The 15,614-nt window shown below is 38.4% G+C and overlaps 1 protein-coding gene across 1 annotated transcript in view; it reads left to right on the top strand.

Moving 5' to 3' along the window:
* MYOM1 (myomesin 1) overlaps positions 1-15,614 on the top strand; it is a 172,269-nt gene that overhangs the window by 69,656 nt on the left and 86,999 nt on the right. Inside the window, 2 exon segments of the mRNA XM_078153487.1 lie at positions 5,384-5,583; positions 6,844-6,900. Of these exon segments, the coding sequence (XP_078009613.1) occupies positions 5,384-5,583; positions 6,844-6,900 (257 nt within the window).

Below are 15,614 nucleotides of genomic sequence, written 5' to 3'. Positions count from 1 at the left end.
GCTGTTTTGAAAATTAAATATCTGGATTGGGTGTCAGAGGAACTGGATTATTTGCTGTGTGGCTATGGAAAGCCACTGACCTCTCTGTATCTCAGTTTAATAAGCACATAAATCTATATTCACATTATGCATGTAGTTTAAATATAATTACTGTATAGTTACTAAGAAAACCCTATACATGATACAATACGTGGTATTAATTTGACCCTAAGGGGGAAATGTGTTAGTGTTAAACTGCTACTATCTAAAATGCTTAGATATCTTTAAGTTTATTACTAGACCTTATATCTTACAATAGCTGTGTTTATGCAGGGCAAGTGAAGACCTGAAAAATGGTCTAATTAATTTGATTCATGTAGATGGCAGAACTGGATTCTTAGAACTAACAAGACTCTTTTTCTCCCTTTTTGCAATTTTAAGAGCCATAATTATTCAGGCTTTTTTTTTCTACTAGGAATGTATGGAATATGTCATGGTTTGTGCTAAGGAAATAAAATGCTGCCTTTATTTTAATGTGCAAAAAGTGCTGCTGTCACTGAAACCTATGGACCTATGTACAATTGAAGTTAGTTAAATTAGTTAAGTCAGTTAACTGAAGTTAGTTAAGAATCTCTGGTACATAGCAGGGACTGTGTATTAGCAACCTTTGGCCTGACTTCGTTGGTAATTGCCAACTTTTATCTTAATGAATTGGGGACATTATATACACATTGTCTTCCTGCTACCTTAGTCACAGCATCTTCTTGGCCTTTACAACTATCTCTAGCCAGGAATTCTCTTCTACTCATCATCCCCCAGTCTCTGGGTCTCTCCTCACCCCTAGAGCCTGGTGTTTATGGCTAGTGTCCTCTTCCGGATAAGACTAGGTTCTCTTTCCTTTTCCTTTCAGAGAGAAGCAGGAAATTGTCACGGGGATTGTAGTAAGATTTTGGCTGTCACTGAGGAGGGATGGCCAGCCCCACTATGCCTATTGAGAGATTGAGAGCCTGTGCTCACACCCTGACATGGGGTGGCCAAGAACTTTTCCTTTTCGCCCCTACGCCCTTTTATTTCACTTCTCTGGCAGCCCCACTTGGTGCTTTCTATAACAGGTCTTGGCTGCAATGGCATGTCCTTCAACAGGTAGGGAAGTTGTTTGACTACTTTGCCCTTTGAGGCATAAAGAGGCAGAAGGGGAATGATGATCAGAAGCTCCACCTCAGCTCTTGCTGCCCTCTGGAAATGTCTTTCTGATCTAGCTGTCTGCTGTGCTGATTCTGGAGACAGGGTGCACTTTAAAAATCAATCCTCTAATCTTTTACTGGTAAAGTTGGCTTTAATGGACAAATTGATAATTTAGAAAATTATGAAATGGGAGCAGGCACACCCGATTATTTGGATACTCTCTGGGAAAGACCGTGATTGGCAGTGGGAAGAGAGACGGCAATCACACTTTAAACACAGAAGGTATGGAGAGAAACTGTGAAAGGGATGTAGAGGCAGGTGGTGAGAGAGGGGGATGGGACGGTGAAGGAAGGCAGGGAGTGTGAGGAGGAGGATGGGGAAGGGAAGAGGCACAGAATATCACTCACATTACCATGGATTAGAGTTGGTAGCACCAGGCAGCATGGACCCAATGGAAATGGAGGAGTCCTTGGGGAGGGGGAAGGAGTTTGAGGTCTCATTTTTATCAGGTTTGGGGGGGAACCAACTGACTTTCATCTGTGCCACCTTGGATTTAGTTCATTTGTTGTTGCACAGTGATTTCAGTCATATCCAACTCTTTGTGACCCTATTAAGGATTTTCTTGGCAAAGATACTGGAGTGGTTTGTCTTCTCCAACTCATCTCACATATCCAAATCATTTCAAAGTTATCAGTAAAATTTCAAAGTTATCAGCACCTTCTCGATGTTTTGCTGGTCTGGAGCTGTAGAAGTCTGGAATTTGTCTGGAACTTACATATCATAGAATCAGAACCCTGACAGCACCACCTAGATGGTTTCTGCTGATTCAGCACATACTATTAGGATATGAATTTTGGTTAATATATGGTATAATTTGTAAATTATGCTCTGATCTTTGGGACAGTTTGTGACTTCCAGGTTCCCATTTATAATTTTATTTCCAGCTATTATCCTCTTTATACTGGCTACTTATACTATATTGACGAGACGGGGGAGGGAATCAGGGAGCCAGGGAAGAACAGTTTTAACACAATAGCATTTTATGATCCACCAGTACCTATTACTGTATTTTAACCCCCAAAGCTGAATTACTAGATTAGCCTAATTATGGCCTGGCTTAGAATAAGGATCACAGAAACTAAAACTGGAAGGGATCACAAATAACATCTATTCTTCCCCCCTTATGGGCAGGTAGGTGGCACATGGGTAGAGTGCTGGGCCTGGAATCAGGAAGGTTCCTCTTCCTGAGTTCAAATCTGACCTCAGGCACTTACTGGCCATGTGACCCTGGGCAAATCAACCCTGTAAAATGAGAAGGAAAGGGCAAACTACTCCAGCATCTTTGCCAAGGAAAACCCCAAATGGGGTCTTGAAGAATCAGACATGACTGAAAAATGACTAAACAACAACAATCCTCCCTCCTTATATTACAGATGAGAAAACTAAGGGTCAGGGAAGTTAAATGATTCACTTAGGGCTGCACAACCAGGATTCAAACCTAGAAATTCAGGCAAGAAATCCAATCATCTTGCCACTACTCCATTCTGGCTTGGACTTTGTCATTGTTACTCAAGCCCCAATGCTGCACAGATTGGACATCAGGGAATGGGAAAAGACCCCTAATTTCTTTGGTTTTCTCAGTTCTTTTACTAAACTACAAAACTATGTGAAATGAAAGCAAAGATGACCTCAGCTCTCCCCACCCACCCACCCACCCACACCCCATGGCCTCTTGAAACTACAGAGAAGTTATTAATCACCACTTTACCTTCTGTGCCTATATATTGTCTCCATTCCCCAGATCTCAGTTACTGGTGGCAGGGAAATTGTGTTGCACAGCATACATCAATCAAGATGTCTGATGGTTTAGGACCAATACTGAATGAAGTTTAGCTTGCTGCAGTTTAAAGGCCTTTGTAAAAACTGACTGTGTGAGAGATTAAATTTAAATCACTGTGTTTCCAGAGGAAGACAGAACAAGAGGCAGTACCCATAGGACTTATGTTTTTCTTTTTCTTTTTTGAATTTGTAGGAACATTGAGAAAAATGTCTGCGAATGAATAACACCTAAGTCTCTGTAGAAGCAGCTTGGTGTAATGGAGAGAGCACCAGACTTGGAGTCTAAAAGATCTTGAGTTTGAATTCTGACTCATCTATTTACTAGCTCTGTGACCTTGAGCAAATTGTTTACTTTCTCTCAGCTCCAGTTTTCCTATACAAAAATGAGGATGATAAGTAGTAGTGCTTACCTCATGGATTGTTATGAAGTTCAAATGAGATAATGTATGTTGAACATTTTACAGACCCTAAAGCACAATACAAATGTGAGCTATTATTATTATAGCCAAATAAAAAAATTTGGTCTTATAGCTGTTAGATCTGATCTCAGACACTTACTTGCTGTGTGACCCAGAGCACGTCACTTAACTGTGTGCTTCAGTTTCCTTATCTGTAAAATGAGCTGGAGAAGGAAATGACAAACCACTCCAGTATCTTTGACACGAAAGCCCCAAATGGGGTCATGAAGAGTCAGACATGACTGCAATACTGAATAACAACAACAAAAGCTGTTAGGTGTGGGTTGTAAATGTTTTGTCTGACTATTGTTCCCAGAGAAATAACACTCAATAATGTTGATACTACATATTTAAATCTGATATTGAATATTCTAAAAGATTGTTATTCAGTCAAAATTGTGAAATAGGTTCATTTTATATGTGGTTACCTGGCCTTCCCTTTCCTTAGACTATTCTATATTTCACTCTCTTCTATTTCTGGCACACGGAGTTCTCATACTGTTCCTTCTTTTCTCCGGAGAAATACTATTTAATAATTTCAAGCTCACTAAAGTGTTAGGGACTCAAAGTATTTATCTACCTTTAAAGGAGAACAGGAAAGGACAATGATAAACATAAAGGAATAAATACTAGGAGTACAACTTAAAGTATCATGGTGGTGGAGAGTTATTTGGAAACATGGTCATAGGATTTAGAATTGTAAAGGACTTTAGAAATCTACTAGTCTAACTCTCTCTATCATAAATAAAGAAACTGAAGCCTAGAGAGGTCAAATGATTTTCATAAGGTCATGTCTAATTTGAACTTGGATCATCTGATTCAAGCTCTAGTACATCAATGCAAAGAAAGGCAAAAGACAGTCTCTGCCCTTAAGAGGCTCACAATCTAATGGGAGAGACAACATGGAAACAACTATGTACAAACAATCTGTATGCAGGATAAATCAGAGATAATCAGTAGAGGGAAGTCACTAGAATTTAGAGCAGGGGTGGGGAACTTTGGCCTCGAGGTCTCAAGTGGCCATCTAGGTCCTCAAGTGCAGCCCTTTGACTGAATCTAGACTTCACAGAACAAATGTCCTTAATAAAAGGATTTGTTCTATAAAACTTGAACTCAGGCAAAAGGCCACACTTGAGGACCTAGAAGGCCGCACATGTGGCCTGGAGGCCGCTTCCCCCCCCCCCCCGATTTAGAGGGATCAGGAAAAGCTCCCTGTAGAAGGTGGGATTTTAGCTGGGACTTGGAAGAAGCCAGGAGGCAAGGATGAGGAGGAAGAGTATTCCAGGCATAGGGGACAACCAAAGAAAATGCCCTGAGTCAGGAGATGGAGTGTCTTACTCCAGAAACAGCAAAGAGGCCAATGTCACAGGCTCTAAGTGTACTTGGGGATGGGGTATGTAAGAAGACTGGAAAAGAGGAGGGGACTGGGTTATGAAAAGCTTTAATGCCTTTTTCACTGATTCATACTTCCTTTGCTCTGCTTTGCTCTTCTCAGATGCTCCCGATAAGGCATTGCCAGAGCCCACCTGGAGCTATGGAGGGTCACATTCCCCTCCTTTGCTCCTTAGGCCTCTCCTACACAGGTACTTCAACCTTGCTGACTACCTCAGCCTCCCAAAGCATAACATGTAGGTGGCACAGAACAGCAGGTCTGCTGGGAAGGAGTTCAGAGAAGATGAATGTACACTGAATCGACTCAAATTTCCTTCTCCTTGTTAAAGAAGTGTGGACACAGCTGAAGGCCATAGTGGCAGCAGTCACCAGATGCCTGACCTCTCTGTTCAAGTGGATTGTTTGGGTAGATGATGCTGTTGTGTGCTGCTGCTGGCCAGGTCACTGGAGATCGAGCCCCAGGCTGCAGGCCTGGGCTGCCACTCCCACTTTCTGTTGCTTCCTCCTAATCCTTGCTCTCTTTCCTTCAGATGTGAGGTCGGCACAGACACCTGGTCCCAATGCAATGACACACCTGTCAAATTTGCTCGCTTCCCAGTCACTGGATTAATTGAAGGTCGTTCTTACATATTTCGTGTCCGAGCGGTGAACAAAACTGGAATAAGCCTCCCGTCCCGTGTTTCTGAGCCTGTGGCAGCACTGGACCCCGTAGATAGAGCCAGGTTTAAAAGTAAGCATCTTCCTTAAGGCAGAGATTTAGCAAACTCAGTGGCCCACAAGAGGTTGTATTTGTGTTCATTCCTCCACACATCCACTAGAGGGAGGTAGGAATAAGACATCTTTTCTAGACAAATGCATGTCCAAGAAATCTTGCAGTTCACAGACTTCCCCATTCTCATGAAATTTGGTTTTGTTTGCATTTGAAAGTTTTATTTTCTTAACTTTGCTCAAAGACATGGAATCCAAGGACCTGAAAACTATTTCTGATGCTCATACTAGCACATTCCAAAAATAAGTATTGGGTTTCTTTGTTTTTTTAACAGAGAAATTCTTTACCTTGAAGTAGCCTCTTTGAGGCAAAGGTCTTATCCGTAGCACTTCCTAATTTCCAAGCAACACAGTTTTGAAAATTAGCTGGAGGCCATTCTGTTTTAGCTATCAAAAACATTTCTATTGTTTATATGCTAAACCTTAATATTAAATAAAGCCTTAGTACATAAATCTTGCCCCCAGGTTTGTTTGAAAAGAGCACACCTAGCCTCCTACAGGTTGGGGAGACATTGAACTATGGCATACCAATAATAATAATGATGACGATAGAGAAATAGATAGATAGATAGCATTTACATAGAGTTTTGAGGTTTGCAAAGTGCTTTACAGATATTTTCTCATTAAATTTTCACATTGGGAAATAAATGCTGGGGAGATGAAATATTGTTATCCTCATTTTACAAATGAGGAGACTAAGGAAGATAGAAGTAGTAATTTGCCCAGGGTCACATAGCTAGTAAATGTCTGAAGCCAGATATGAATTCAGCGTTTCCTGACTCCAGGTCCAGCACTCTATCTACTTACTGTGCCACTTAGCTCCATATATCTATATTTATATGTTTACATATAGATATATAAAGCACAAGGGCAACATTATTGGAAATCATCCATTTGGCCATTTATCTGAGCTCAGATCTAACTGCCCTTCCCAGGCTAAGCTCTTAGAAGGCCAGTGAGGTATCCTAGATATTTCCCAGTTTCTGCTTTCTTTACAAACATGAGGCTTTCACATAGAAGAGACCCATTGAATGTCGTGTGGAATGACTGAACTAGTCACAATTTGGGGGTGGAAGGTGGGGAAGGGAAATTAATCCAGTAGTTCTTTAATCAGATTGATCAAATGAGTCACCCACATGGTAAAAGTAGTTGAGGTGATTGAACATAGCAGCCAGTCTTCATTATGGAGCCGTTTCTAATTTTCAGTTTTTGGTTCATTTAGGTCAACCTTCTGCACCCTGGACTGGACAGATCATTGTCACTGAAGAGGAACCTGCAGGTAAAGACCATGATTTCCAAAGGGTTATAGCAACAAATTAAGATGTTTGGGTTTTTGTTTTTGTTTTTTTGGCAGGGGGAGAGGGGGCAGTTGGGATTCAGTGACTTGCCCAAGGTCACACAGATAATAAGTGTCAGAGGCCTGATTTGAACTAAGGTCTTCCTGACTCCAGGGCTGTTGCTCTATCCAAAATTAAGATGTTTTTGTAGGTATAGCTGGAAGGCACTCAGAGGCCATCTAGTCTAATTTCTTTTATTTTACAGATGAAGAAATTGAAGCTCAAGATATTTAAGTGAATTAATTGCCCAAGATCATAAAGGTAGTAAGCATCAGTCTCAATCTGAATGCAGGTCCAGAGTCAGAAATCTTTTCGCAATGCCATACTGCCTCCCAGTATGTCCATCATGTCCCCAGTGGAACTCATATTTCCCTCCAAACCCATCCTTCCTCTCTGGCTTCCTTCAAATCTCAGCCAAGGTCTTACCTTCTACAGAAAGCCCTTTCCAATCCTCTTTAATCTTAGTGCCTTCCCTCTGAGACCACACCCACATTTATCATATCATATCATACCATATCATATCATATCATATCATATCATTTCATATCAATCTACCTTATTCTTATTAGCTGTTTGCATGTTGTCTCTCCCATTAGACTATTAGTTTCTTGAAATAATAGGTACTTAATAAATGCTAGTTGAGTAATTGATTCCAAACTTCCTCTTTTGCTGACAGTCTTTCTTCTGGTCACATAGATTCACATCCATGAAGTTACCCTTGACTCTTTCTTCTTCCTCAAACCTCATAGCTAATCAGTTGCTAAATCTTGGTGATACTACTTCCGTAACATCTCTGTCCTATGATCTGCTTGGCTCCATACACATTGCCTTTACTCTAGTTCAGTTTCTCATTAGCTGGGCTAGATGCATCCTCCCTACAGTTAACAAATTGATATAAAAAACATATCTACCTATATTACTCCCCATTGAAAAACCTCTAATGACTTCCTATTACCTCGGGTAAAATGCACTCTTCACTATAGCATTTAAAGCCTTTTGCTATCTGGCTCCTGCCTACTTTTCCAATTTTACTTCATGTTACTCTGCTCTTGCATGCTCTATTCTAGTAAAACTGACCTGTTAACTGTTCCCTGTCCTTAACATTCCTTTTCCCATTGCTGTGCCTTTGTTGAATACTCTCCCTTCTTACCTCTGCCTTATTGAAACCCTGGCTTTCTTCAAAGTGCAGCTTGGCTGCTTCCTGCCATAGGAAGATTTTCCTGATTTCTGTAGTAATTAGCACTGCTCCCTCTTGACATTACTTTGCGTACACCTTATCTTTAGTTGTATACAAGTTGTTTTGCTCAGGAGCACAAGAGCTCCTCAAGGAAAGGGACACATTTTCTTATTTTATATCTTTTTGGTGTTAATAATTAGAGGACCATTGGACAAAGTTGTCTCTAATCTTGCATCCATGAAGGAATCTTAAATTATCTATTGATCATAATATAACTAGTATTTTAAGGTTTGCAAAATGCTTTACAAATATCCCATCTTATCCTCACAATAACCCTTGGGGGTAGGGCCTATTATTATTCCCATTTTACAGATGAGGAAACTGAGGCAGACAGGTTCAGTGACTAGCCCAGGTCACACAGTTAGCAAGTGTATGTCTGGATTTGAACTCAGATCTTCCTAACTCCAAATCCAGAGCTCTATCCACTGCACCACCATGCTACCTATCTATCTATAAAAATATTTATCTATCTGGAGCCTGTTTGAAGAAAGTCTTTAAAGCAACACTATGGTCCACCAAATCAAATATTATTTTATAGTCAACAGCAACAAAAAAATAAGTACAGTGGGAACATATATTTGCTCTGTCTTTAAGTCAGTTGTGTGACTACAAAGATCTAGTCTCCTGTGAAATATCAGTTATGAATGTCTGCCTGTTCCTTTCTCATATTTTCATCAAGGGTACTTTTTATATATACATATATATATGCATATATATATACATATATATATATATGCATATATATATGTATATAAAATCTTCACAAAGATTTTGTAGACATGAGAAAATAAGCATGTAGGTCAGAATCATTTAATTTATGTTCAATCTTCTTAATTTCCCCCTCTGGGTAGCAATATCATCTGTAATTTTTTGGAATCATTTAGTATCTTCCATCTTTTCAAAAATCCTGAGAATTAATAACATTTCAGAGCCCTCAAAATTATGTCACCTCCAGCATAGTCCTCTTCTGTCTAATCTAGTCTACTTGTTCTTTCTATTTTCATTGTCCTTAGAGTAATTTCTCCTTCTTTGTATAGTACATTGGAGGGTAAAAAGATATATTAGTCTATGTACGGGGGTTCTACTATCATTGATGCAGCAAATAATTTGTTCCAGAAATGTTGACAGATCTTTTCCACTTTTTTTTCTATTTGTTGTCTTTCCAGTTTTATCTTTAGATGCTTTTGGGATAATCTGGACCAATTAGATCAACTTCACACTAAGCTTTCTGTAAATTCTTTTTCTTCCTATAAAGCTTTTCACTATTTGATGAGGTGATATGGCTCATAATCTTTCACTATCTTTCTCTGTAATGTTTTTCAAATAATTTGCTGGTGATTTTGATCTCTGTTCTAACAAGTTGGTGGTTTAACTGTATGCAGATGGCTGATTCATAAATGACTTTCACATAAGTGAACAGTCATTTCCTGTCTGTCATAATTTATTTTGTCAATTTTGTGACTTTTCTAGCAATTTCTGATTCCATTTTATTCATAATGTATAGACATGAAAATTCTGAGTAATTTACAGGCCTTTGGCCTCATTTTTTTTTCTCAAACCTCAACTATATTTTCCACTGTGAAGCCGTAACAGCTTCAAACCTGATAGTCAAACTATCAGTGCCAAAACATGGGATGTGCAAAAGGCAAAGATATCAACCTTCATGACAACTGAAGTATGACCAAAATAAAACAGTTACCACAACAAGGAGACTTAAAGAGTCCAGAAATCTCATTAGTTAGCAATGACTTATCTGCTTGCAAAGCAGAGAGAGAATGACAGCCAAAGACAGCACCCACTTTAGAATACAAACTTATTCATAAAGCACTACAGAAGATTCTAGAAGATTATGAGGCGTATTGTCTTCTGAAACAGCAGAAGGAAGGGAAAAAAATCTAGAAAACTTACTGTGAGGACTCAAATAAATCACATCATCCCAAGAGCATTTGCAGAAGAAAATAGCAGGGAGATGACAAATAGATAAAAAGCGCAGGAAGATTGCCAATATTTCTCTAACATCCTATTTTCATCATCAGTGATGGAGGAACCACCTTATTTTGATTCTAATACCTCAATGTCCAATGTGCCATAGGAAAAAGGAAAAATAGTACTTAGGAAGACAAAGCTGGGACCAGCCCAAGTCCACAAAGGAAATCCATTAGGTATCACTTTACAGGATATCTCAGATCCAATAAATATTTTAAAAATCATGGTTGCTATTGACTAAAATTAAAAAGAGGGAGAGGGAAAGCATCAATAACTCCCACCCCATATACCTAAATACTCCCACCCCAAATACTTTCTCGTATTCATATAATCTTTATAAGGATGCATTATACACAAGTATGCTCGATGAAAGTGAGAAGACTTTTGTAGGTAGGCTTTTGCATATGATTTTCCTCAGCGGACTACATCTTTATAGTTGCCTGATTGAAGGGTACAGAGAATACAACATTTCTCTGTGTTAACTGTTTGTTCACTATTATTTTAGTCAGCTGAGTAAGATGCAGTTTTAAGCATTGTCTTCCAATAAGGGATCTCTTATTTATATGCTAAGGTTATATGAGATTCCTTGATAAACACAACCACAGAAGTACTTCTCTGTTCAATAGCTCTATGATTATTAAAGTCAAGTAAGGTATAAAACAAGGAATTATATGATCACCAAAGATTCACAGCACATATGTCTTGTGAATCTTAGAGCACTATAATCTCCAAAGAATCAAAGTTGTGAATGATGTAAAGGACAATGGGGAAATGCATGACTGGTATTGTTAGGCTGCAGAATATTTTCAAAGATGACCAATACTATTATTTTTTAAAATTAACATTAATTTAAAAAATTTTGAGTTCCAAATTCTTTCTCTCCCCCAGCACTTCCTCCACCTATTGAGAAGGCAAGCAATATGATACCAATTATACATGGAAATTCATGTAAAACATATTTCCATAGTAGCCATGTTGCAAAAAAAAAAAAAGCAAGGAAAAAGTAAATGAAGAAAATATGCTTCAATCTGCACTCAAAGTTCATCAGTTCTCTCTCTGGAATGATAGCATTTTTCATTGTGAGTCCTTTGGAGTTGTCTTAGATCCTTATATTGCTGAGAATGTCTAAGTTATTCACAGTTGATCATCATACAGTATTGCTATTACTGTGTTCAGTGTTCTCCTGGTTCTGCTCACTTCACTTTGCATCATTTCATTTAAGTCTTCCAAGGTTTTGCTGAGACCATCCCCCTCATCATTTCTTATATAGCACAATAATATTCCATCACAATTATATACCACATCTTGTTCAGTCATTCCCCAACTAATAAACAATAATGTCCTATACTCAATCAGTCACATGGGGATATTGCTGAGGGAACGTATGATCAGAAAAGGAAATGGACCAATGAGAGTAGGTGATAATGGATGGACAGCCTAGATACTCCACTTATATTCAAGAAATGTAGCAAACCTTAGAGGAGGGCATCCAGAATATTGGGTGGATTCTCTGTGGAGCATTTGTGAAAGAACAAGGACACAAATCACAAAGAATGAGAAGATGTAGATGGACTCACATTTCGCTGCTGAATCCTGAACCACAGTTTCCAGCATATTTTTATTGTCTCACCTTTTCATTCAAGTCAATGAACTTAAAAAGTATATGGTGATTTAACTTGGAAGTTGTATTTAATTCTTTTTTTTTTTTGGTGAGGCAATTGGGGTTAAGTGACTTGCTCAGGGTCACATAGCTAGTAAGTATCATGTGTCTGAGCTCAGATTTGAACTCAGGTCCTCCTGACTCCAGGGCTGGTGCTCTGTCCATTGTATTTAATTGTTTATAGAATTTCTCTACCTCTTCATCTTCTACAGTAGATGGCATATAACCTGCAATTAATTGCATAATAGACTTTTTGTTTATGCTCATCATGATAACCAAGTGTCTCAAGAAAAAAATGTTTCTTGCCTCCTCCGCCATATTCAAGTTCCCAGTACCTGTTTGGGCCCATCCTGTATTCAAAGCTACTGCTCATCAGCCCCATTTTCCCATTAAATATCTTCAATTAAGCCAGAATTAAGCACACTATTTCATAGTAGGGTAAAAGTTCTTTTACTCAAAACCAAATGAAAGGTAAACAAAGAGTTAAAATAAGCAGCAGGTACTCCATCACTCATTTCCTAAAACTCTCTCCTCCCAGATTTTCCGTCCTGGGAGGCTGTAAGTCTACTTATCTCCACTCCTTTCACTCTCTCATCAGCACAGCAGGGCAAGATAAGGAACAGAAAGACTACTGAGGATTTGCCTGGTATAAGAATGCTGAAATGGTAAAGCTGAATTGTCTAAAAGGTGCCATTGCTACTATATCTGAAAGTACTAGCCTTAGCAGCAATGAGGAGAAGTCAAATGCTAACTCTAATGGAGTGAGATATAGTCCAGGGAAAGGCCCCTGATTCCACATCCATTTTTCTTTTCCTTTCTGTTTTTGTCTTTTTCTTCTCCTCTTTTTATCCCACCCCTTCTCCAAAAATTCCTGCATCTTGAATTTAATGTGAAACTTTTGTCTAGCATGTTGCAAGTGACCCCCTTCCAACCACTGTCTATGCTGCTTTAATTCTTTCATTCTCATGCCAGTGACCTATGAGCAAAGTTCTATACCATTACTGGGGAGATTGCTACTGTGCCATTATAACACCTATCCTGGGATGCATGATGAAACCAATTCCGCCACCTTCTTTATTTGGCCTATAGGCCATATCCCACATGGTTGTGACTTTTGTATCTCTTTTGATTTTTTTTTCTTCAAAATAAACTTTATTGATATCTTTTGTTTTTATGCTCCACAAATTTCCCCTTGTATTCTTCTTTTTTATCCCTCCCAAAGAGTCATCCTATAAAGCACATAATTTTTTAAAAGAAAAAGATGAAGGGGGGGAATGAGCAAAACTGAATAATCCATTGAAATAATCTAACAATATTTGCAATGTTCCATACTTGTAGAGACCCTCACCCCTATCCTGCCACCTTTGCAAAGGAATAGGAGGAAAGGTCTTCTTATATCTTTTCTTTGGGTTAATTTAAACTTGCTCTTTGAAATTTTGCACCATTTATTTTTTATTGTTTTGTAGCTATTCTTTCCACTTACATTGCATGTATTGTTTTCAGGCTCTACTTACCTCATTCTGCATCAGTTCAGGTAGATCTTTCCATGCTTCTATGTATTAGTCATATTTATAACTTCTTACTGCATAGCAACAGGCCATTACAATTCATTTACCACAATTTGCTTAATCATTCCCCAATTGATGGGCATCTACTTTGTTTCTACTTCTTTGCTACCTCAAAAAAAGTGCTCCTACAAATATTTTGTGTTTAGGAGGCCTTTCTTTTATAAATTACTTACTTGGAAGGTAATTTACCTAATGGTAGAATCTCTGGGTCAAAGGGTGTAGACCTTCTGGGCACTTTATTTGCATAGTTCCAGATTTCTTTTCAGAATGGTTGCATTAATTCACAGCTCCACCAACAATGCATGAGTGTGTCTATCTTTCCACAATCTCTTCAACATGAACTATTCCCATCTTTTGTCACCTTTGCCAATTTTCTGGGGGTGAGGTGAAATTTCAGAATTGTTTTGATTTGCATTTCTTTTATTATTAGTGATCTGGAGCATTCTTTCTTATGGTTGTTTATAGTTTCATAATTCTTTTGAATTGGCTAATATTTGAATTGTTGGCTAATATTCTTTGACCATTTATCTCTTGGCAATGGCTTTGACTTTGCATGTTTCTTTTAGTTGGTTTCTTTTCAAGAGAGAGTTTCAATATTGAGATGATTTAATTCCTCTAAGAGCACATGTGCTTGTTGGTCATTGGATAAGGATCCTACATATAGAGCATCAGAAGTTAAATTATTTTTTTGCAAATGGTCTAAGAAATAGGTTTCTTTTTATACTCCCTGTTCTTTTTTATGCAATATTGCCACTGTTACAGCAGAAACAGAAGAAGGGTATATAGCACTGAGGGCAATTTTAAATTTTTCTGTTTCGTGGGTCACCATAGAGTCATAGACAAATAATTCATTCACTATCACTATTTAAGATCAAATAATGGAAACCCCAGGCCAGCATATTGAACTGGGAACCAAATTATTTTTCCTGTGTGCATTCTTAACCTGATGTATCCCTTTTAGATTGATCTTAATAAAGTAACTGTCCATCTATGTATCTGTCATGCAAGTATTGGTAAATGAAAATTACTGAATGACCATATAAATGGCATTTGCCAGTAGTCTTCAGAAGGACATTGTTACTGAGCTAAATTCTCCCCAGTGCCTGTCTCTTCCTTATATTGACAGGCAAACTAATGCTTGTCATCAAGAGAGGCAATGTTAAGTTTTTCAGGTTCTTTGCATAATTCAATAGAGTAAGAATTTGATGTATCTTTGTATAAGTATGTTCTCAAGGTATTTAGAGTGCCATCAATTAATGGAAGGGTACCTGATACGTAGAAACGGGAAATGCACATCCCTAATCAATCAAGCAAGCAAACATTTATCAAGCATCAACGGTGGAACAAGCATTGTAACTTCTATAAGTGAAGTTATTCCAGGCAATTGGAAACTTTTAGTTCATGAATATTATTCTTTTCTTTTTTTTTTATTTTTTGTGAGGCAATTGGGGTTAAGTGACTTGCCTAGAGTCACACAGCTGGTAAGTATTGTGTGTCTGCGGCTGGATTTAAGCTCAGGTCCTCCTAACTCCAAGGCCAGAGCTCTATACACTGTGCCACCTAGCTGCCCCTATTATTCTTTTCAAATGTTAAAATGTCACAATAACTTATCCTAAGGAGGGCTGCCTCATCAGTATTATATATAACTGTAGATAGATAAATAGATATGGATATAGCTACCGACATACAGATTATTAGTTGTATGACTTTGGACAAGTCAATCAAATTCTCAGCCTCAGTTTCTTTAACTCCAAGATGGGCATAATAATAGCACTTATCTCACAGGATTGTTGTGAGAATCAAAGGAGATAATATATATATAAAGCACTTTGCATACATAAATGTTAGCTGTTACTGTTATTAGACAGACAGACAGATAGATAGAAGATAGATAGATCCATTCCGTGCTCAGAAAAATGATGACTGTTCTATCTGAATGACTTCCTAGGCATTGGGACAATCATTCCATCACACTGTCCTCTAAATATGTCTTGCTAATTCCCAACTCTTTGGTTTTTGATCATCCTATTCTTATCCCTGGAATTCCTTCTCCTTCCTCCCCACTTATTTGAATCCTACCTTTTCTCTGAAACCCAATGGCAGTGCAGGGAATATGGGTGGTAGTGCACTTAGAAGGCTCAAGGTGGAAGAAAGGGCTGGTAGAAACAGAGCAGAAGTGGGAAATATTTGTAGGAATCAGGAATG

Source organism: Phascolarctos cinereus, unplaced genomic scaffold, assembly GCF_003287225.1.
Source record: "Phascolarctos cinereus isolate Bilbo 61053 unplaced genomic scaffold, phaCin_HiC Scaffold_4;HRSCAF=312, whole genome shotgun sequence".
NCBI classification, from domain to species: Eukaryota; Metazoa; Chordata; class Mammalia; order Diprotodontia; family Phascolarctidae; genus Phascolarctos; species Phascolarctos cinereus.
This window is presented reverse-complemented; position numbering and strand designations above follow the sequence as displayed.